Below are 22,406 nucleotides of genomic sequence, written 5' to 3' on the forward strand. Positions count from 1 at the left end.
AAGTTTGGTTTAGAAGATCATTGATGAGTAATAGGAAGAGAATGGGTGACAAGACAAAACCCTGACAAACAACACTGTTAATATATTTAGGGGAACAGTGACTATCTACCACTGCAGCAATAGAATGAGCAGAAAGGAAACTTGAGATGAAGTTATAGAGAGAATGCTAGAAGCTGTAGGAGGGTAGTTTGGAAATCAAAGCTTTGTGCCAGACTCAATCAAAAGCTTTTGGTATATCTAAGGCAGCAGCAAAAGTTTTACCAAAATCTCTAAAAGAGGATGGATAAGACTCAGTAAGGAAAGCCAGATCACCAGAAGAGTGGCCTTGACGGATCCCATACTGGTGATCAGATAGAAGCTTCTGAAGTGATAGATGTTTAAGAATCTTTCTGTTGAGTATAGTTTAAAAACTGTAGATAAGCAGGAAATTAAAGCAATATGATGATAGTTTGAACGATTAGAACAGTCACCCTTTTTAGGAACAAGCTAAATTTAGGCAAACTTCCAGCAAGAAAGAAATGTAGACGTTGATAGACAGACAGGTAGAGTCGAAAGAGTTTGACTAGGCAAGGTGAAAACAAGGAGGCACAGTTTTGCAGAACAATAGGAGGGACCCATCAGGTCCATAAGCCTTCTGAGGGTTTTAGGCCAGCAAGGGCATGGAAAACATCACTATGGAGGATTTTAATGGGTAGCATGAAGTAGTCAGAGGATGGAGGAGAGGGAGAAACAAGCCCTGAATTATCCAAGATAGAGGTTTTAGTAAAGGTTTGAGTGAAGAATTCACCTTTAGAAATAAATGAGATGGCAGTGGTGCCATCAGGTTGAAATTAAGGAGGGAAAGATGAAGAAGCAAAGTTACTGGAGATGTTTTTGGCTAGGGGCCAGAGGTCATGAGAGGAATTAGATCTTGAAAGATTTTGACACATTTTAATGATGGAGTTTTTGGCTAGTTGGAGAACAGACATGGCATGATTCTGGGCAGAAATATGAAGTGCATGAGATTCAAGTGATGGAGAGCTAAAGTACCCTTGTTGGCCACCTCTCTATCATGTGTAGCATGAGAACAGCCTGTGTTAAACCAATGTTTGGAAGGTTAAGGTTGAGAGAAAGAATGAAGAATGTACACTTCCATGCCAAACAGTATCACCTCTGTATTATACTCAGGAACTGAGACAGGTCTCTGACACAAGCAGTAGTCATTCCAAGGAAAATCATTATAATACCTCCTTATGTCCTACCAATTAGTTGAGACAAAATGCCAGAGGCACCTCCACTTTGGTTGATCCTGAGGAGGGATTGGAACAATAGGACAAGATACAGATATGAGATTATAAATTGGAGTAGCCCAAAATAGGGTAACACCATAAGCAGAAGAATTAAGAGTTTAGAAAAAGGTCCAAGAATGTTGGACATATCTCCAAGATGATCAGGAATACGAATAGGATGTTGCACCAATTGCTCTAGGTCATGGAGAATAGCAAAGTTAAAGGCTAATTGATCAGAATGGTCATTGAATGGAGAGGAAAGCCAAAGCTTGGTAGTGAACATTGATATCTCCAAGAATAGAGATCTTTACAAAAGGAAAGAGAGTCAGAATGTGCTCCACTTTGAAAGTTTAGTAGTCAAAGAATTTCTTATAGTCCTAGGAATTAGCTGAAAGGTATGTAGCATTGATAAATTTGGTTTTAGAGTGACTGGTAGTCACAGCCAGATGGAAAACTTAGAAGATTCAAGGACATGGGCACAAGAGCAGGTTAAGTTGTTGCGCACATAGACACAGCATCCAGCTTTGGATTGAAAATGAATATAGAGAAAGTAGGAGGGAACAGAAAAGGAGCTACTGTCAGTTGCCTCAGACACCTGTGTTTCATTGAGGAAAAGATGAGGTTTAGTAGAGAAGGTGGTGTTATACAAATTGAACGTTAGATCTAAAACTGCAAATGTTGCAGAAGTTAATGAAGAAAAAGTTGACAATGATACCAGAAGAGCAGTCTAACCTGGGGACATTTGTGGTCCCCTCCCCAGATGGGGACTCCTGGGGCTGGTGTAGGAGTTGCCATATTGATTCTGAATTTTGAGTGTTTGATTAACTGCATATACTTTTGTGTGAAGGAAGAGAGTTGTCTTTAGAGGACAGGCTATGACTGCCACCTTGTTTTTGTGAGGTCACAGCTAGGGTTAATGATAAGTTTACAGCATCCCCTGATCCATTGCTTTAGATCTCACTGGGAGTAATTATCTTTTTTGGCAGGTGTCTACTGCCTCCTCTTATGATATTTATGGTACTATTGTATAAATAATATAACCTAATCAAAACTGTAGGTGTAATCTAAAGCCTTGGTGGACTCTCTTTTAGGCCAGTGAGGGCATGGACAAAATTAGGAAGAATGTTAATTGAAGGCATGAGATCGTCAGAGGATGGAAGAGAGGATGAAACAAAGAGCTTTTAGCAAAGGTTCAAGTAAAGAGTTCAACTTCATAAATAGAAGATGGCAGTTGTGTCATCAGGTTGTTATTGATAGAAGAGATGGTAGTGGTGTCATCAGGCTGAAATAGATGAGGAAAAGATGAAGAAAAGTTATTGGAGATCAATAAATTTTGGAAGGGTTCAGCACTGCAACCTGCTTTGCTGTGCAGGCAATCAATGGTGGCAAGACAATCAAATGGGCTGACAGCAAAAAATTTTGACAGCCATAACCTCTCCGTACCCTCAGGCAAGCCTTAAGGGGGCAACTGGCAGGGTACCTCCTGGGCATATGGTACGTCCTATGGGTTTGGAATCTTAGTAGGTTGTTTGTTGGTGTAAGTGAATGATATTTTGTGAATTTCATGAAATTTGGGTGAATGTGTAGTGGAGAGACAAACAAAGCATAAATTTTTTTTTCAGTTTTTATTTTTTAATTAATCACTTTAAAAAACAATACCATAAAAACTTTGTTAATATATTTACACCTTGTATTTATGAAATTTTTTTTATTTTTGTTTTGTCTGAAAAAAAAAATTTCTCCATTAATTCTCCACTTTTTCTTTTTTTTTTCAGTACATTTTAAAGAATTTTATAATTATGAAAAATTGCCCTTTAGTTGTAGTTTTCATTGATACCTTGGAATAGACTGTTAGACTTTTTATGATTTTTTGAAAATTTTTTTTAAGTGTAAAAAAATTAAGAGATTTTGCCTCCTAAAGACTTTTCCATTTCATGCATGTCTTGCCATTTGTGTTTATTAGATCAGCATGAAATCTTTACATACGATTATTTATACTTTGTTCATTTACTGGAGAAGAATAAGACACCTGGTCTCCCTTTATAAAAAAAAAAGTATTAATCCCTCAAATGTGAGGGTGTTGCCTTGTCTTGGTTAGAGTGTTCCTGCACAACTGTACTGGACTCTTCTGTCTCTCAAGCAGCATTTGTAGCTGATAAAGTGACACAGTGAAGAGAGTATTGCTTGTATCAGGTGCAGGCTTCACACTTCTGTGAAGAATCTTTTGTTGTAGCTGCAATGATGTCTAGTATGGCAAAATAATTGATGTTGCAGTTGGTGGTGGAATAGGTGGTGACAAAGCAGGTGGTGATGGAGAATTGCATAATAAAGTACTTGGTAGTGTAGGGAATGGTGAAGCAAGTGGTGGAGGAGGCAGTGAGTAAGGAGTGGCAAAGCAAGTGATGAAAGAGGTGGTAAGTAGGGAGTGAAAAAGAGTGGCGGAGGAAGTGGTGAGGCTGATGGGGAGCTGGTGGACATTGTCTTGACTTGCATGGGAAGAATCTTCTATGCTGCTTTCTAGTGTGCTTTCTGAGTCTTGGGTACTCCATCTTACTCCATAAACCTTCTTCATGTTGGTCAGCCTCTTTGTTTCTTGTCCTTGTACCTAATTTGTAAAGATGTTTTTTAGCTGTAGTGCAGAGAAGAAAAGATCAACTTTCTCCCCATCAGCATCTCAGTGAGGACTGAGGGCCTCCAGCATGTTCCTTGTCCAGCAGACTGTCAGCTGGCCCAAATGGAGAGAGGAATGACAAATGACAAAATTTACAAGGAAAAAAAAATATTTGTAATGTGAATTTTACATGTGCACAAGCTCTGAGTCATACAACGTGTGTTGGCGTGCACCAGGATATGACATGACAGTGTGGGGCATTTAAATCTCTAAATGAGACACTGTTTTTTTAAAATTCCACTAAAATAAGCTTCATCACTTGGCAGTCCATGGCATCCCCCAACATGTTGAATGAAAAAAAACTAATTTTGTCTATTCCAAAAGTATTCATCGTAAAAATACCCTCAGTTGCCCTCCTTTGGGAGACATGGTTTTCACTGTTGTCATATGTGTGGTTGATTACAGATAACAATGAATGAAGTAAATCAGTATTGGTGCAGTGAGTATTGGGTTTCCTTATACCTTAGTGACTATTTCAAAGACTACCATTTGATTGAAAAGATTAGCTGGAACAAATGGAGGAATAATGTTTAAGAGTGTAGACAGTAAGTGAAGTAATAATGATGCAGACACAGTGCAGAAATGTTATAGAAAATAAGTGAGGTAGAGGGGGAGTCATGGAAGTAGGCACAAGTCAGTTGTGTGGACTGATTTTCAGGTTATGTCAAGGTCACATTAAACAAGAAGTATGTACTTACCCCCATACACTTCATAGAATGCTGTTTTCTAAGAAATAAAATTTTTCATCTCTATAGCAAGTAAAAAATACCCAAACCACTACATTTTTACAGTTTTTTTACAGTTTTATCTTGTAACATGGGTCAAGTGAGTCAGTTGGGTGGTCTTATCAGACCACAAGCTGAATTTGATCTTATCAAGTGGCCACATGTTATACTTTTAAGCAAAGGCATGCGACCATGTTTTGTTTAGGATTTAGCACTGGCTGTTATGCAGCAATGCTAGAGGGAAGGTTGAGTTTTCCCTTCATGCTCTACGATCCTCACACTGTTGAGGGAAGTTCTGTGTTTATTTCTTAAAGCTTTCAGACATTTTTTGATCTTCAGATGTAGTGCAGAGAAAAAAAGATCAACTTTCTCCCCATCAGCATCTTAGTGAGGACTGAGGACCTCCAGCATGTTCCTTGTCCAGCAGACTGTCATCTGGCCCAAATGGAGAGACAACCAATAAGATTTGTTCCAATGTAGTGTTCATTATGGCAGATGTGCATCATGGTGACTGAAGAACCTATGGAAAAAAATTGCTTCCAGGGAACCAGAAAATGATATAAAAATTCCACAATTTTTGAAAAATATATTAAGATAAGCACATTTGCACTACTATATTTGAGATAACACACAAAGTACCCTCCTGAGTTTCGCGCCTGGTCCTAAATTCTTACCATCCCAAGTTTCACGCTGCTTTGACAAATAGGGGTTGTATTAACCTATTGTCATCACATATCTGCAGACAGTAAATTGTCCCTAAGTCAGAGCTCTCTCTCTCTCTCTCTCTCTCTCTCTCTCTCTCTCTCTCTCTCTCTCTCTCTCTCTCTCTCTCTCTCTCTCTCTCTCTCTCTCTCTCTCTCTCTCTCTCTCTCTCTCTCTCTCTCTCTCTCTCTCTCTCTCTCTCTCTCTCTCTCTCTCTCTCTCTCAAAGTAAGAACAAACCTTAGGATTAATAAATAGAATGAGACTAATTTAGAATGAAAATGGAATTATGCATATGGAAATGTGAAAGAGTGAGGAACAACAAATCGAAAAAGACATAAAATGAACGAGAGAGAGAGAGAGAGAGAGAGAGAGAGAGAGAGAGAGAGAGAGAGAGAGAGGATTCAGTCCTTTGTCCCTTATCTTTGATAGATTAGGGGAAGGGGAGATGACAAGGAGGGAGGTTTGAGACAAGATGAAAGAAAGGAAGAAGAGACAGGCGGCAGATAGGTGAGCAGCGGCTCTAATAGAGGACATTAAATTTACAGACAGTGCAATTGTGAAAGTCATCCTCTATTATTAATATGCTGCAGTATTGTTTGATGATGTGCACATGCTGTATGAAATGACTTCCTCACATAAAGTAATGCTAATGTTGTGATGATAATGCTGTTACAGGTAACAGAGGGAATAGCTTCCGGGGTGGATGGGACCGTGACCGCCGTGGAGGCTACACTGACCGACGGATAGAGGTGGCTGGATGCGTGACCGTGATTACAGCCGTGGAAGCTACAATAGAGAAGGAGGCCGTGGTGCCTATAGCAGGGACTACAATCGTGGTGGATACAATAGAGAAGTGACCAGAGGAGGATATAATAGAGACAGGGGCGGCCGAGCAGGCTACCAGAACAGTTGGAATCGGCCACAGGTTTGTACTTAAACGTGTCCCAAGATATTAAGTACATGATGATCTCATCTTCTCTTAGCTAGTCATGTGCTGTGTATAAGAACTCCAGATCTATATCTGTTTCATACATTTATACTTAGTTGAGTATACATTTTATCTGTGAAATTTGGTATTTCACTTAATTGGTCTTTGTTCCCAGGAATAAATGCTCTTTTTCTGTTTTTGTGCAAACTATTTTTGGCAGTTGTGCATATCAGGCCCAACCCACTCTTAAAGAAAGCAGAAAATTCTAGAGGTGATTTTTAATATGAGCAATAAGATTCGTGGTAACTGTTAAAATTGTCATGAAATGCTGAAAGTCTCCAGTGCCCTAGGAACAGGAATAATATTTGATAACCACTTATAAAAGAAAATTTTCTTCTGGATTATTTGCTAAACAGGATGATCATTAATGGGTGATGTATCCATGTGACTATTTCAAAATCCTGATTTTTTTTACCCATTTTATCAATCAACTTGTCTTCTGTTTATTTTTTGTTTTTATTGGAGTCTTGACAGGAAGATTGATGTAAGTGATTGAGGTGAATATCATTTAGGAGGAAAAGGATTTAGGAGGGAAGATTTTTCAGTGAGAATGATAACAGAACAATACTTACTGAAAAGTTGTGTGCAACTTACATGGACATAGAGGAAACTGTTAGGATTGATGAGGAATTTCTCTGAAATGTCCTTTGAATATACATTATAGGAGGACAGTTGTTATAGGGTATTAAGGGTTTTTATCCAAAGCAAAGTGGCTGTGTAGAGAACTTGGAGTTAGTTTTGCCCTAGGAACATGAGTGAGACTGAGATGTATGGTATCTTTATGGTTGTTTAGTATTTTTATGTGGTTGTATGAGGGAATAAAAGCTGATGCAGGAAACCTTCCTGTAAAGCTAAAACTAATTTGTGAGCATTAGGCTGCGGCAACAAAACTGCAGATGACACTGTTATATAAAGAGTGTACAAGAGAACTTCAAAAAGGTGGATCAATTTTATAGTTTGTATAGGAAATGGAAACTGAATACTTGGAGAAGTAAGGTATTGATATTTATGATAAAGAAAGTAAGGGTGTGTGATTTTAGTACATCTTATTTGGTTAGTGTGTGCCAGTTGTATGATATGAGATGGTGAAAGAGTAAGTATCCAGGAACAGTACTAACCCTCTCACACACTGGATGCATATGTAGATCAAAATGTCTTCAAGCGAAACTGCACTAATGCACAAGCGTGTCAAAAAACTTGTTTAGATTTATTAAAGATAAAGTTTCTGGTGTAAGTGCATCAGTTGTTGGTTAGTCAGAGATGAGCTTAAGTTTCACAAAAGTAATGAATTGGCAAGACCAATGCTTCCTAAAATACAAGTAACTGGACTGTTAGATGATTTGTCAGGTTCAATCTGTGACTAATGCTGTCTGCATGTAATCTGAGATTAATGCTGACTTCAATTTTCCTTTAATTTTTGGAATCTAATTGACATAACACAATGACAATAGTACCATTGTAAAGCTCATATAAAGGTGGTTTAGGTGATGTGTAGCATGCAGAATGCTTGTGGGGAAAGGGTTGTGAACATTTTTTTTCATGTATTTATATTTGAGGGAAAAATGAGTGAAAATACTTTTTGGTGAATTTTTGATGTGATCATCATAAAGATAATTTCCTTGTGAATCTAATGATATATAATGCAGGGTTACTTATGAGTTTTAAAGTAAAGAAAATGCTTCAAAATCAAGGTTTTGCAAGTCACATTGAAAGGCCACAAATGCCTGCCAACAGAAGAGGTATTGGAAAGAAAACTTATGAAATTTACTGGTGAATGAGAGGGTTAGTGTAAGCATGGTGGGATGAATGAGGAAATGAGAGATTGTTATAAAGGTAGGTGTTCAAGGATTATGAAGGAGTCATGTGTATGGATGTAAAGAAAAGTTTAAGAAATAATATTCTGCTGCTAACATTGCTTGGTCATGGAATAGGGTAGAGCAGTCAAGTTAGTTCGTAATGGAAATGATCCTAGGAAAGTACAATTTTCAAACTTGTCACATGCCAATATAGTGCTGGAAGATCAGATAACTTTCAGAATGGGACTGCCATTTTTTTGCAAAAGTGCTGAAACATCAGGTTTTTCAAAATGTTGGATGCTGAAAGACAGGACTTTTGCTGTATATTATTACATAATAATTGATGGTTTCTGAGACCATAACCAAGTGGCCCTCAAAATTATTTGAGTTTGACTTTTAAGTTTTAAGTAAAAAAAGCAGAGACATCTCTGAATGCCTAACTTCATAGAAGCTGTTTTAGCTAGAGATGAGATTGAAGTTTCCAGTTCAGATTATAAGTTGAAGTTTCCAGTTCAGATTATAAGTAAAGAACAGACCGAGGATGTTCAGTGTAGAAGAAGGGGACAGTTGAGTGTCATTGAAGAAGAGCGGATAGTTGTCTGGAAGGTTGTGTTGAGTTGATAGATAGAGGAATTGAGTTTTTGAGGCATTGAACAATACCAGGTTTGCTCTACCTCAATCAGAAATTTTAGGAAGATCAGAAGTCAGGCATTCTGTGGCTTCCCTGTGTGAAATGATTACTTCCTGAAGTGTTAGATGTCTGAAAAAAAAAACGTGGAAAGTGCACCATCAGTGTAGGAGTGGATAGGACAAGAAGTTTGGTTTAGAAGGTCATTGATGAATAACAAGGAGAGTGGATGACAGGACAGAACCTTGAGGAACACCACTGTTAATAGATTTAGGAGAAGAACAGTGACCGTCTACCACAGCAGCAATAGAACAGTCAGAAAGGAAACTTGAGATGAAGTTACAGAGAGAAGGATAGAAGCTGTAGGAGGGTAGTTTGGAAATGAAAGCTTTGTGCCAGGCTCTATCAAAAGCTTTTGATATATCCAAGGCAACATCAAAAGTTTCACCAAAATCTCTAAAAAGAGGATGACAAAGACTCAGTAAGGAAAGCCAGAAGATCATCAGTAGAGCAGCCTTGATGGAACCCATACTGGCGATCACATAGAAGGTTGTGAAGTGATAGATGTGTAAGAATCTTCCTATTGAGGATAGATTAAAAACTTTAGATAGGCAGGAAATTAAAGCAATAGGACAGTAGTTTGAGGTATTAGAATGGTCACCCTTTTTAGGAACAGGCTGAATGTAGGCAAATCTCCAGCAAGTAGGAAAGGTAGATGTTGACAGATAGAGTTGAAAGAGTTTGACTAGGCAAGGTGCAAGCATGGAGGCACAGTTTCAAAGAACCACAAGAGGGACCCCATCAGGTCCATAAGCCTTCCAAGGGTTTAGGCCAGCGAGGGCATGGAAAACATCATTGTGAAGAATTTTAAAAGGTAGCATGAAGTAGTCAGAGGGTGGAGGAGAGGGAGGAACAAGCCCTGAATCATCCAAGGTAGAGTTTTTAACAAAGGTTTGAGCAGAGAGTTCAGCTTTAGAAATAGATGTGATAGCAGTGGTGTCATCTGGTTGAAATAAAGGAGGGAAAGAAGAAGAAGTAAAGTTATTGGAGATATTTTTGGCTAGATGCCAGAAGTCATGAGGGGAGTTAGATCTTGAAAGGTTTTGACACTTTCTGTTAATGAAGGGAGTTTTTGGCTAGTTGGAGAACAGACTTGGCATGGTTCTGGGCAGAAATATAAAATGCATGAGATTCTGGTGATGGAAGGCTTAAGTACCTTTTGTGGGCCACCTCTCTATCATGTATAGCACGAGAACAAGCTGTGTTAAACCAAGGTTTGGAAGGTTTAGGTCGAGAAAAAGAGTGAGAAACGTACACCTCCATGCCAGACACTATCACCTCTGTTATGTGCTCAGCACACAAAGATGGGTCTCTGACACAGAAGCAGTAATCATTCCAAGGAAAACCAGCAAAATATCTCCTCAGGTCCCCCAACTAGCAGAGGAAAAATGCCAGAGGCACCTTTGCTTAGGGGGATCCTGAGGAGGGATTGGAGCGATAGGACAAGATAGATATGAGATTGTGATCGGAGGAGCCCAATGGAGAAGAAAGGGTGACAGCATAAGCAGAAGGATTAGAGGTCAGGAAAAGGTCAAGAATGTTGGGCGTATCTCCAAGATGGTCAGGAATACGAGTAGGGTGTTGCACCAGTTGCTCTAGGTCATGGAGGATAGCAAAGTTAAAGGCTAGTTCACCAGGATGGTCAGTGAAGGGAGAGGAAAGCCAAAGCTGGTGGTGAACATTGAAGTCTCCAAGAATGGAGATCTCTGTGAAAGGGAAGAGGGTCAGAATGTGCTCCACTTTGGAAGTTAAGCAGTCAAAGAATTTCTTATAGTCAGAGGAGTTAGGTGAGAGGTATACAGCACAAATGAATGTAGTTTGAGAGTGACTGTAGTCATAGCCAGATGGTGGAAAACTCGGAAGATTCAAGAGCGAGGGCACGAGAGCAGGTTAAGTCTTTGCGCATATAGATGCAACTTCCAGCTTTGGGTTGAAAGTGAGGATAGAGAAAGTAGGAAGGAACAGAAAAAGGGCTACTGTCAGTTGCCTCAGACACCTGACTTTCAGTGAGGAAAAGAAGATGAGGTTTAGAAGAGGAGAGGTAGTGTTCTACAGACTGAAAATTAGATCTTAGACTGCGAATGTTGCAGAAGTTAATGAAGAAAAGGTTGAGAGGGGTGTCAAGACACTTAGGGTCGTCGACAGAAAGGCAGTCCGACCTGGGAACATTTAAGGTGCCCTCCCCAGATGGGGACTCCGAGGCTGGTGTAGGAGTTGCCATGATGATTTTGAAATTTTTGAGTGAAAGGTGTGTGTGTGTTATTAGGTGCTTGTAGTTTTGTGTGGAGGAAGAGTGTTGTCTTTAGAGAGCAGGCTGTAACTGCCCCCTTGTGTTGTGAGACATAAAGGGAATTGTTCAGTGAGGTCACAGCTGTGTTTAATGATAAGTTCACAGCACCCCCTGAACAGTGCTTTAGACCTCACTGGGAATAATTATCGTTTTGGCAGGTGTCTACTGCCTCCTCCTTGGTGTTTGTAGTTTTGTGTGGAGGAAGAGAGTTGTCTTTAGAGGACAGGCTGTGACTGCCCCCTTGTGTTGGGAAACACAAAGGAAAATGTTCAGTGATGTCACAGCTGTGTTTAATGATAAGTTCACAGCATCCCCTGATCCAGTGCTTTAGACATCACTGGGAGTAATTATTATTTTGGCAGGTGCCTACTGCCTCCTCCTGTGGTGGTGTAATGAAGTTGTGCAGTTTGTCACTTTGAGTTAGTGGGCGGTGAGCGGTTATTTATTGGTATTGTCATTTGATCATTCTGGTTGTATATATTTATGAAGTAGATACAGTAAATGTATTCCTGACTGTTTTGTATATAATCCTTCTGCTTTTGCTGTTATCCTATATTCTTTGGGCTCCTATCACAATCTTGTATCTGTATCTTGTCCTATCACTCCAATCCCTCCTTAAGATCCCCCTAAGCAGAGGTGCCTCTGGCATTTTGCCCCTGCTAGTTGGTTGAAGCCGAGGAAATATTTTGCTGATTTTCCTTGGAATGACTATTGCTTCTGTGTCAGAGACCTACCTGTGGGCCAAACACATAACAGAGGTGATAATGTGTGGCATGGAGGGGTACATTCCTCTCTCTTTTTTCTTGATCTAAACCTAAACCTTCCAAATGTTGGTTAAACACAGCCTGCTCTCGTACCATACATGATAGAGAGGTGGCCCACAAAGGGTACTTGAGCCTTCCATTACCAGAATCTCATGTGCTTTATATTTCTGCCCACAACCATGCCAAGTCTATTCTCCAACTAGGCCAAAAATTCCTTCATTAATAGAAAGTGTCAAAATTCTTTCAAGATCTAACTCTTCTCACGACTTCTAGCATCTAGCCAAAAGCATCTCAATAGTTTCACTTCTTCTTTCCCTCCTTTATTTCAACCAGATGGCACCACTGCTATCACATCTATCTCTAAAGCTGAACTCTTTGCTCAAACCTTTGCTAAAAACTGTACTTTGCATGATTCATGGCTTTTCCTCCCTCTCCTCCACCTCTGACTACTTTATGCTACCTATTAAAATTCTTCACAGTGATGTTTTCCATACCATTGCCAGCTTAAATCCTTGGAAGGCTTATGGACCTGATGGGGTCCCTCTTATTGTTCTCTGAAACTGTGCTGTCTTGTTTGCACCTTGCCTGGTCTAACTCTTTCAACTCTGTCTGTCAACATCTACCTTTCCTTCTCGCTGGAAGTTTACCTACATTCAGCTTGTTCCTAAAAATAGTGACTGTTCTAATCCCTCAAACTATCATCCTGTTGCTTTAATTTCCTGTCTATCTAAAGTTTTTGAATCTATTCTCAACAGGTTTCTTAAACATCTATCATTTCACAACCTTCTATCTAATCACCAGTATGGGTTCTGGTATTCCTTACTGAGTCTTGGTCATCCTCTTTTAGAGATTTTGGTAAAACTTTTGCTGTTGCCTTAGACATATCAGAAGCTTTTGATAGAGTCTGGCACAGCTTTGATTTCCAAACTTCCCTCCTACAGCTTCTATCTTTCTCTGTGTAACTTCATCCCAAGTTTCCTTTCTGACTGTTCTATTGCTGCTGTGGTAGATGGTCACTGTTCTTGTCTATTAACAGTGGTTTTCTCAAGGTTCTGTCCTGTTACCCACTCTCTTCCTATTATTCATCAATGATCTAAATCATCTTGCCTTACCCACTGGTACGTTGATGATACTATCTTGCACTCTTCCATGTCTTTTTGTAGATATCCAACCCTTCAAGAAGTAAACAGTTCATGCTGGGAAGCCACAAAATGTCTGACTTCTGATCTCTCTAAAATTTTTGACTGGGGCAGAGCAAACTTAATATTGTTCAATGCCTCAAGAACTTAATTCCTCCATCTTTTAACTCGACACAACCTCCCAGACAACTATCCCTTCATCTTCAGTGACACTCAACTGCCCCCGTCTTCTACACTGAACATCCTGTCTGTCTGTTGTTTACTTATAATGTAAACTGGAAACTTCACATCTCATCTCTAGCTAAAACAGCTTTTATGAACTTAGGCATTCTGAGATGTGTCTGCCTTTTTTCTCACCCTTACAGCTGCTAACTCTGTACAAGGGTCTCATCTGTCCATGTATGGAGTATGCTTCACATGTCTGGGGGTCTCCATCCGCTCCTACTGCTCTTCTAGACAGGGTGGAATCAAAAGCTTTTATCAACTCCTCTCCTCCAACTGACTGTTTTCAGCCTCTTTCTCATCACTGCAATGTTGCATCTCTTGCTATCTTTTACTGGTATTTTCATGCTAACTGCTCTTCTGATCTTGCTAACTGTATGCCTTCCCTCTTCCTATGGCTTCACTGCACAAGACTTTCTTCTTTCTCTCACCCCTATTCTGTCCACCTCTCTAATGCAAGAGTTAACCAGTATTCTCAATCATTCATCCCTTTCTTTCTCTGGTAAACTCTGGAACTCCCTGTCTGCTTCTGTAATTCTACCTTCCTATAACTTAAACTTCTTCAAGAGGGAGGTTTCAAGACACATATCCTTCAATTTTTGACTACTGGTTTGGATCCTATTCGGGGAACAGCATCTGTCATTTTTTTCTTGGCTGTTGTCCCTCCTACATATTTAAAAAAAATTCTTTCTCACACATACACATGGAAAGAGAGAGAGAGAGAGAGAGAGAGAGAGAGAGAGAGAGAGAGAGAGAGAGAGAGAGAGAGAGAGAGAGAGAGAGAGAGAGAGAGAGAGAGAGAGAGAGAGAGAGAGAGAGAGAGAGAGAGAGAGAGAGAGAGAGAGAGAGAGAGAGAGAGAGAGAGAGAGAGAGAGAGAGAGAGAGAGAGAGAGAGAGAGAGAGAGAGAGAGAGAGAGAGAGAGAGAGAGAGAGAGAGAGAGAGAGAGAGAGAGAGAGAGAGAGAGAGAGAGAGAGAGAGAGAGAGAGAGAGAGAGAGAGAGAGAGAGAGAGAGAGAGAGAGAGAGAGAGAGAGAGAGAGAGAGAGAGAGAGAGAGAGAGAGAGAGAGAGAGAGAGAGAGAGAGAGAGAGAGAGAGAGAGAGAGAGAGAGAGAGAGAGAGAGAGAGAGAGAGAGAGAGAGAGAGAGAGAGAGAGAGAGAGAGAGAGAGAGAGAGAGAGAGAGAGAGAGAGAGAGAGAGAGAGAGAGAGAGAGAGAGAGAGAGAGAGAGAGAGAGAGAGAGAGAGAGAGAGAGAGAGAGAGAGAGAGAGAGAGAGAGAGAGAGAGAGAGAGAGAGAGAGAGAGAGAGAGAGAGAGAGAGAGAGAGAGAGAGAGAGAGAGAGAGAGAGAGAGAGAGAGAGAGAGAGAGAGAGAGAGAGAGAGAGAGAGAGAGAGAGAGAGAGAGAGAGAGAGAGAGAGAGAGAGAGAGAGAGAGAGAGAGAGAGAGAGAGAGAGAGAGAGAGAGAGAGAGAGAGAGAGAGAGAGAGAGAGAGAGAGAGAGAGAGAGAGAGAGAGAGAGAGAGAGAGAGAGAGAGAGAGAGAGAGAGAGAGAGAGAGAGAGAGAGAGAGAGAGAGAGAGAGAGAGAGAGAGAGAGAGAGAGAGAGAGAGAGAGAGAGAGAGAGTATAACTAGGGATGAAAGGTACAGAATAGGCAGAGTATAAAGTTTCAGGAAACGTGATATAACACACACACACACACACACACACACACACACACCATATGATCCTTAAGACCTTTGATGAATTATACATCGGAAGGCAGGGTCACACAAGCTTCGCATGGACACACCACTGTTGAGATTTTAAAAATTTCAATCATATCTTTTTGGATAAAGTACAGTGTTTGTGCTTTACACAATGAGGAGCATTTCCTTTACTGACTGGAGCCATGGTTGGAGCTAAAACTGAGCAGATTTAATAATAAATGGGAAAAACAAATTGGAATGGCTTCCCTGTGTTTTTAAGTGATGTCAGCTGTTTATGCAGCACATTGTGGCTCCTTGTGACCTGATGACCTTAGGTCATCTACTCCTTGCTTCTGTTATTATTGTACTGTTTCTGTATTGGCAGATAAAATAGTATGTACATCCCACTTATTAATCATCTTGTATGTATTTTATAGGTGGGATCAGGTGGTTAACTGATGGCTGAAGTGTATTCTCCCCTAACTTCTCCGTTATCTGGGAAAATCACTAACCCAGCACCCTACAGGTCTCAGTGATGCTAGATTAGTGATAGGCGACCTGTACTGAAAAATTTGGAAAGTGTAGTATACCAAAGGCAAAACCCTCCACTTGTATAACTTGGATTTATATTATGAACCATCAGAACTGAACTGCTGTGTAACCTGTTGAATGAATGGCTGTGGAAATTTTGCTTATTTATGTAATTTTAAAAATTAATAGTTAACATTAAGTTAACATTGGAATGAAAACCAGGGAAAAAAAATATTAATTTGCTTTGTTGCCTTGAAGTCAAGTGCACAGTTGTATTTATTAAGTCATATGCAGTATTTGAAAGATGAAGCCATGAATATGAAGCTGTATTGCTCTTTGCAGATGAAAACATGTATGATGAATGTCATTTAGTAGAGCTTTGTCTCCATCGTGATGCAAGACTATATTACTCATATGATATCTTTGACTAACAGATGAGTATATTTTAAGTATATTATTTTATATTTGGAAATTAGTTAATATGTGCTCTCATTAAGGTAATTGTGCATAGAGTTATTGTTGACACTTATCCTATTTTTTTCTTAAGCTTTTGGGTTTCCTGTTGTACTAGATTTCTTAATTTGCAAAGGAGGCAGCTATATAAATGTTTTGATTTGCTTCTTCTAGCCTTTTAATTCTTGTATTCCATTTGGCAGAGTAATCCAGGAAATCAGAACTATAACAGTTATGGCAACTATAACCAAGGATGGGGTAACCAGAGTTATGGTGGCTACAGCCAGGGATACAACAGCAATTGGAATCAGCAGTATTACCAACAACAACAGCAGACACCACAGCAACAACAACAACAGCAACAGTATTGGGGATCTGTGAGTATATATATATATATATATATATATATATATATATATATATATATATATATATATATATATATATATATATATATATATATATATATATATATATATATATTTATATATATTTGTTTTTGTTTTGTTTTTTTCCTTAGTTATTAACATTCAGAATTTCATCAGATGGTGTAGAAAAAATGGCTAGTGCATTAAGAAGCATGTAGTGTGGGCCCAGCAGCACAGCGTGAGGGGCAGGCCACTGCTGCTCACTGTAGTGTGCAGTTGCCATTTAACATTTTTTGCATCTTTTCAAAGATAATTTTGCTTGTTTTTGTTGATTGTTTATTTTGTAACTGATTTTAAGCAAAAATGTCATGTGTAACAGGATGTCAAATAATTTTGTTCATATGACCATTTTTCTCTGGATATTTAGCAAAAAACTTGGCAGCTTTCTTTTTTTTTTTTTTTTATGTAGGAAGAAAAAAAAAAGGCCTAGGGCAACAAAAATCTAATAAAAAAAATGCCCACTGAAATGCCAGTCCCATAAAAGGGTCAAAGCAGTGGTCAAAAATTGGTGGATAAGTGTCTTGAAACCTCCCTCTTGAAGGAATTCAAGTCATAGGAAGGTGGAAATACAGAAGCAGGCAGGGAGTTCCAGAGTTTACCAGAGAAAGGGATGAATGATTGAGAATACTGGTTAACTCTTGCATTAGAGAGGGGGACAGAATAGGGGTGAGAGAAAGAAGAAAGTCTTGTGCACCAAGGCTGCGGAAGGAGGGGAGGCATGCAGTTAGCAAGATCAGAAGAGCAGTTAGCATGAAAATAGCGGTAGAAGACAGCTAGATATGCAACATTGCGGCGGTGAGAGAGAGGCTGAAGACAGTCAGTTAGAGGAGAGGAGTTGGTGAGATGAAAAGCTTTTGATTCCACCCTGTTTAGAAGAGCAGTATGAGTGGAACCCCCCACCAGACAGACATGTGAAGCATACTCCATACATGGATGGATAAGGCCCTTGTACAGAGTTAGCAGCTGGGGGAGTGAGAAAAATTGGCGGAGATGTCTCAGAACACCTAACTTCATAGAAGCTGTTTTAGCTAGAGATGAGATGTGAAGTTTCTTATTTGCCCAGTCACATAATTTGCCAACCAGCTCATTATAATTATCAAAGAAAGGTTTGAAGGCATCAGAGAAGGATACCAGTATGAGTCCCCAAGAGCAAGATTCAGTTCAGGGAACTGAGAAATATTGCAGTGGTAAATCAGAATGCTTGTTAGAAAACATGCCTGATATCAACTTCCAACCCAGGTCCTCAACCTCCCTATCTCAGCCCTAGGGCCACCAACCTCATCTTCACTACAGGAATCATTGTTATCATCTCTATCATCTGTGTCTGGGATATAACCCAGCTACTGTCATCCCAACTACTGTCAGAAAGATCATCCATAATGGTTTAGAAAACAGAAAAAAACTCATATCAACATCACAGTAATTTATGAATTAACACTGATACATCACTGTAATTCATAAATTCACATTCTCCACAGGGCTATGGGTATGGCAATCAAGGATATGGATCAGGGCAACAGTATGGTGCCTCATCAGCCAGTCAGAACAATTCTGCCAATAGCAGCTGGGGTCAGCAGGGTGGCTGGAGTGGACCTGGACAGCAGCAGTGGGGTGGCAATTATAGTAAGCAATCATGGGGTGGATCTGGATACAGTTCCAGCAGTGGCCAGAGGAGGTAGATTGTGTCACTACCTGTGAGCCATTTTCTACAGTGTGTGAAATGTATGTGTATTCTAACCATATACACTGATCACATAAAAACTTTTCATGTACAAGAAGTCCTCAGTCTACACTGTTTCTTTTGTTAGTTATATTTTCTGTGAGTTTTTTACAACTATCTCAGATTCATCTGGGTTCTTCAATTTAAGATTAATTGATTAGAAATGTTTACAGGAACATTTGTAGAGCTAAATGAATTGTGTGCAGCAAGAGGGCTTCAAGTTCTTTATGTGGACACAAGCAGCATGGTCACCATCAACCACCTGCTTTAACTGTTCTACTAGTTATATTATACTTTTTATACAGTAATCATATACAGCAATTGCTATTTGGATTTTTATTATACATTATTGAATTTGATTAACATGACAACTTTTGTTTTTATTAAATATTGTGACAGTAAGCTTTTAACCCATTCACTGTTGCACAATAAAAGTCATGATGAAATTAGTTTCATTATATGAAATAAATAATTATGTTCAAGATAGCATTGACTCCCATCCCTAATACCTCTCTCACACACACACACACACACACACACACACACACACACACACACACACACACACACACACACACACACACACACACACACACACACACACACACACACAAACACACACACACACACACACACACACACACACACACACACACACACACACACACACACACACACACACACACACACATTTATACACAATATTTATGTTCATATGGTGTGTAAATGCACCATTATATTTACATGAATAAAATAAGTTTGTTGTCAAATCAAGGATCAAGCAGCACTTACTCCTGAGGATGGGGAAACTTTTCACTGGGTTTTTGACATCATTTTGACAGTTTCAACAAAAAAAAAAAAAAAAAAAAAAAATATTTATTTATTTTTTACATAAGCATTACAGAAATTCTACCATTTCCTACAAAGATAAGATGCATTAAATTTGGTGACAAGTCAAGCTAGAGAACTTGTATAACAGTTGTTTTGACAAAGTCTAATTGAAAGTGATGTATGATTAATTTATTAGCAATGGGATAATAAAGTACAAAAAAATAAAAGAATTATAGCAAGTAGTGGCATTTACATCCTACTATAATTAGACATAGCCACTTGGTGTTAATCTGTGGAAATATTGTTCAGTCTATAAAGTTTCACTTTATGTGCAGACACACCTGTATAAGTGCAGGTTAAGTCCTTCCCCAACACAAACTGAAGAATACTGGAATGTTAATTTCATTCATGCATTTATAAAGATTGTTTCATCTCTACAGTCTTGTTTACTTTTGTGAGATTTTGTTAAAGATGTCACAAGCTCATTGGCAGTTCTCAAATGGTGAGACACGAATAAAAATAACACTTAGTGCTGTATTTATTATATGAATAAGTTGCATTGATATTTATTTATATGGTAGTTTTACTTGTATATCCAATTTGTAATTATGTACTGTACATTCATTCAAGCTAGAAAACTTTATTACCATAAGAGTCTAAAAAAATTTTTTATTTCTATTTTACTGACTTACAATCCATTCAAGGTAATACCTTAATGAGACTATAACCTGTATTGATGAATCAAATTATCGTAAATGTATTATCCTCAGATATCCAAAACTAAGATTCTAGGAAACATCTGAAGCTGTTTGATCAGGAAAAAGTTGTGTAAGATATCTTTTGAGTGGATATTTGCAGGGTAAAGCCTCTGTATCCTAGATAAGAACACATGAGGTTGTATGAGAGAAAAGTCAGTGCAAGTGCTTAACAATGAATGGGTTAAAAATATTTGATAAGAAAAATAGGATGAACTTTTAGTGCTTTAGGTGATGGAGGAGAGATCAAATATTATTTAGTGTTTAGTTTAGCACCTAGACCAGAGGTGCATATTGTCTGATGGAGAAACCTGAATGTGGATGTTGTGTAAATTTGACTTGAGTAAATAGTAATTATATATAGTAACCAAATTGTCTTAAAATTTCATAGTTCTAAGGTTTTCTTTACTGCTTGAAAAAGTTTGAGTGCAACAAAACATGTACAAATTCTTGAAATGTAGTCACAATATATATATTGCTTGTAAGCATCTTGTAGTGATAAGATAGGTACATGGAATATTATTTGTGCATATGTTTTCACATGAACATATTGTGTGCTTCATAGAGAATCATTAAACATACAGTAGACTTATTTCACTCTCATTACCTTCACATGATGTTCAAGGGTTTATCTTATGTTCTAAGCATAAAAGAAAAAAATTAAAATAAACAAAAACAAATAAATAAATAAAATAAAATAAACAGAACTAAAGGAACTGCTGTTAATAATAATTGAAGATGAAGTTACTAAAGATAAAGTGTATGATTGCATGAATGAGTAAAGTGCACTTCTTTCATCGGTTCACCTTTGCTGGATTCTGAATTGCAATAGTTCAACTTAGATATTTTACTTTCACATCAGATATATTAAAAGGCAAGTATGATGGTCAGTTGCATGATTAATAATGGTGGAAAACAATAGTCATGGAACAGAGAAAAGATAAATTTTTATAATATGAAGTACTGATAAAAGAGAAATGACAAATATATTTATGCCACATTAGTGATTGCTATGTGCTGCTTCTTGGAAAAATATGTAATAAATTATCATCATCGATAACAATCATTACAGGCCAAAATTGAATGAGTATCACTGAAAAAGTGAAGTAACTAAAGTGGTAATAATTTTTACATGTGCATAAATTACGAAAGAAAAGAAAAAAAAATAGAAATATTTAATATCCAACACTTTTGTCATGATTCTCATCAGCTATATATATTTATACTTACATGATTTATATTTGGGATTGGATTTTCAAATATTACACATACTATCAGTAAATCGGCTTTGAACTGACACTACAAATCATCAAGAAGCAATAAGGAATAACACAATAAAACCTAAATAATACAAACACTAATGCAATGAATATTGGATATAACAAATTTACTGAACAATCTGTGCATTTGATAAGCTCTAGATAGTTAAAGTAGGCAGAAAATGGCTAAAATATATTAATTTGAATGAAAGCATTTATTGGTCACCATAAATACATTATAGCATTGAACTGTTTCACAGGCTACCCATTTGGCTACTTAATAATGGTGCAGATGCACACTGAACATCTTTATTCATTTAACAATTCTGGAATGGCATTTTGGCCTAAATAGAGGAGTTAGCCATTACCATTAGTGTTTATGCTTTCTTTGATTCCTGGTCAGAATGGAGAAACTAATTGGTTTATCAGATTTTCTTCAGCCCCTGAAAACAATGTTGTGAAAGTAGAGAGCAATATTACTTCAAAAGAAGACAACCGAACAGGGGATGGAACTGGACTCAAATAAACAGTAAACAAGAAAACTGCCAACCAGTTTGGGTAATGTTGTGAAAGTAGAGAGCAGTAGTACTTCAAAAGAAGACAATCGAACAGGGGATGGAACTGGACTCAAATAAACAGTAAGTGTCTTGAGATTGGCCGGAAATATAGAGGTGATTAATTACTGGTGAAACACACCATGACGTCAAAAGCGTCCATGACGTCAAAAGCGTCATTAAACGTCATAGACTTAGTAGCATGCGCAAAAGCACCCAGCGTGTAAACCAACGCACGAACGCACGCAGTGTAATTTCAGCACGGACAGGTAAGCAGGACGGATCTCGGGAATACTGGAGAAACTTTAACATTGTATTGTAACCTTAATATCAACGAGCGATCAGTAAAACCTTTACAGACATGTAGCTATACTACTTACACTTCTTGAAAGCACACCTTATTGAAAATAATCTTGGGTGCGTTGTTCTTAAGATTTTCCGAAAGTATTAGTGTATTATAGTACTACGGGTGGCAAGTATGGCAGTAATTAGTGTGAGGTGAGTAAACCATGATTGAGACGTTACTGTTAAGTTGTCATATATAGCTTGAGAAGTAATAGCCTCTAAGCCAGGGTAAGCCTTTATGTGATTTGTGCTTAGAAGACGAAAGTGGTAATAAGTGAAAGGGGGAGACGTTAATGATGAAGACAGTATTATGAAAGGGTATTCCATGGAAAAGGTGGTGACTTACACGCATTGACACTAGACTTACGGTGGTGTTATTGTCACGTCGCTCCCCCTCCCCCTCCCTCGTTAAGTAGGCGTTCCAGAACGGAACCAGCAGGTTCCGTCTCTTGAGGCGAAGATACAGGTGACGGGGCGGGGCGGCAGTACTTATTACAGGGGTCCGGGCTGGAACGAGGACTTACCAGGCTATTTCCCCACTGCCTAGCTGTTCACACACACTCAGGGGAAGGGTGGAAGCAAACACTGGGGTC

General features: G+C 38.6%; 2 protein-coding genes across 2 annotated transcripts in view; both read left to right on the forward strand.

The window, feature by feature from the left end:
* LOC135102737 (heterogeneous nuclear ribonucleoprotein U-like protein 1) overlaps positions 1–5,512 on the forward strand; it is a 93,744-nt gene extending 88,232 nt beyond the window's left edge. The window contains exon 10 of the mRNA XM_064008242.1: positions 5,004–5,512. Within this exon, the coding sequence (XP_063864312.1) occupies positions 5,004–5,062 (59 nt within the window). The 3' untranslated portion in view covers positions 5,063–5,512. The remainder of the gene's footprint in view (positions 1–5,003) is intronic.
* A 10,613-nt stretch (positions 5,513–16,125) lies between these two features.
* Positions 16,126–20,247, forward strand: LOC135102738 (uncharacterized). The gene is made up of 2 exons (XM_064008244.1): positions 16,126–16,298; positions 17,828–20,247. Exons 1-2 carry the CDS (start codon positions 16,156–16,158, stop codon positions 18,045–18,047), a joined length of 363 nt encoding a protein of 120 aa, XP_063864314.1. The 5' UTR covers positions 16,126–16,155; the 3' UTR covers positions 18,048–20,247.
* Positions 20,248–22,406: the final 2,159 nt, after the last annotated feature.

The sequence above is a fragment of the Scylla paramamosain genome, chromosome 8, assembly GCF_035594125.1.
Source record: "Scylla paramamosain isolate STU-SP2022 chromosome 8, ASM3559412v1, whole genome shotgun sequence".
In the NCBI taxonomy this organism is placed as follows: Eukaryota; Metazoa; Arthropoda; class Malacostraca; order Decapoda; family Portunidae; genus Scylla; species Scylla paramamosain.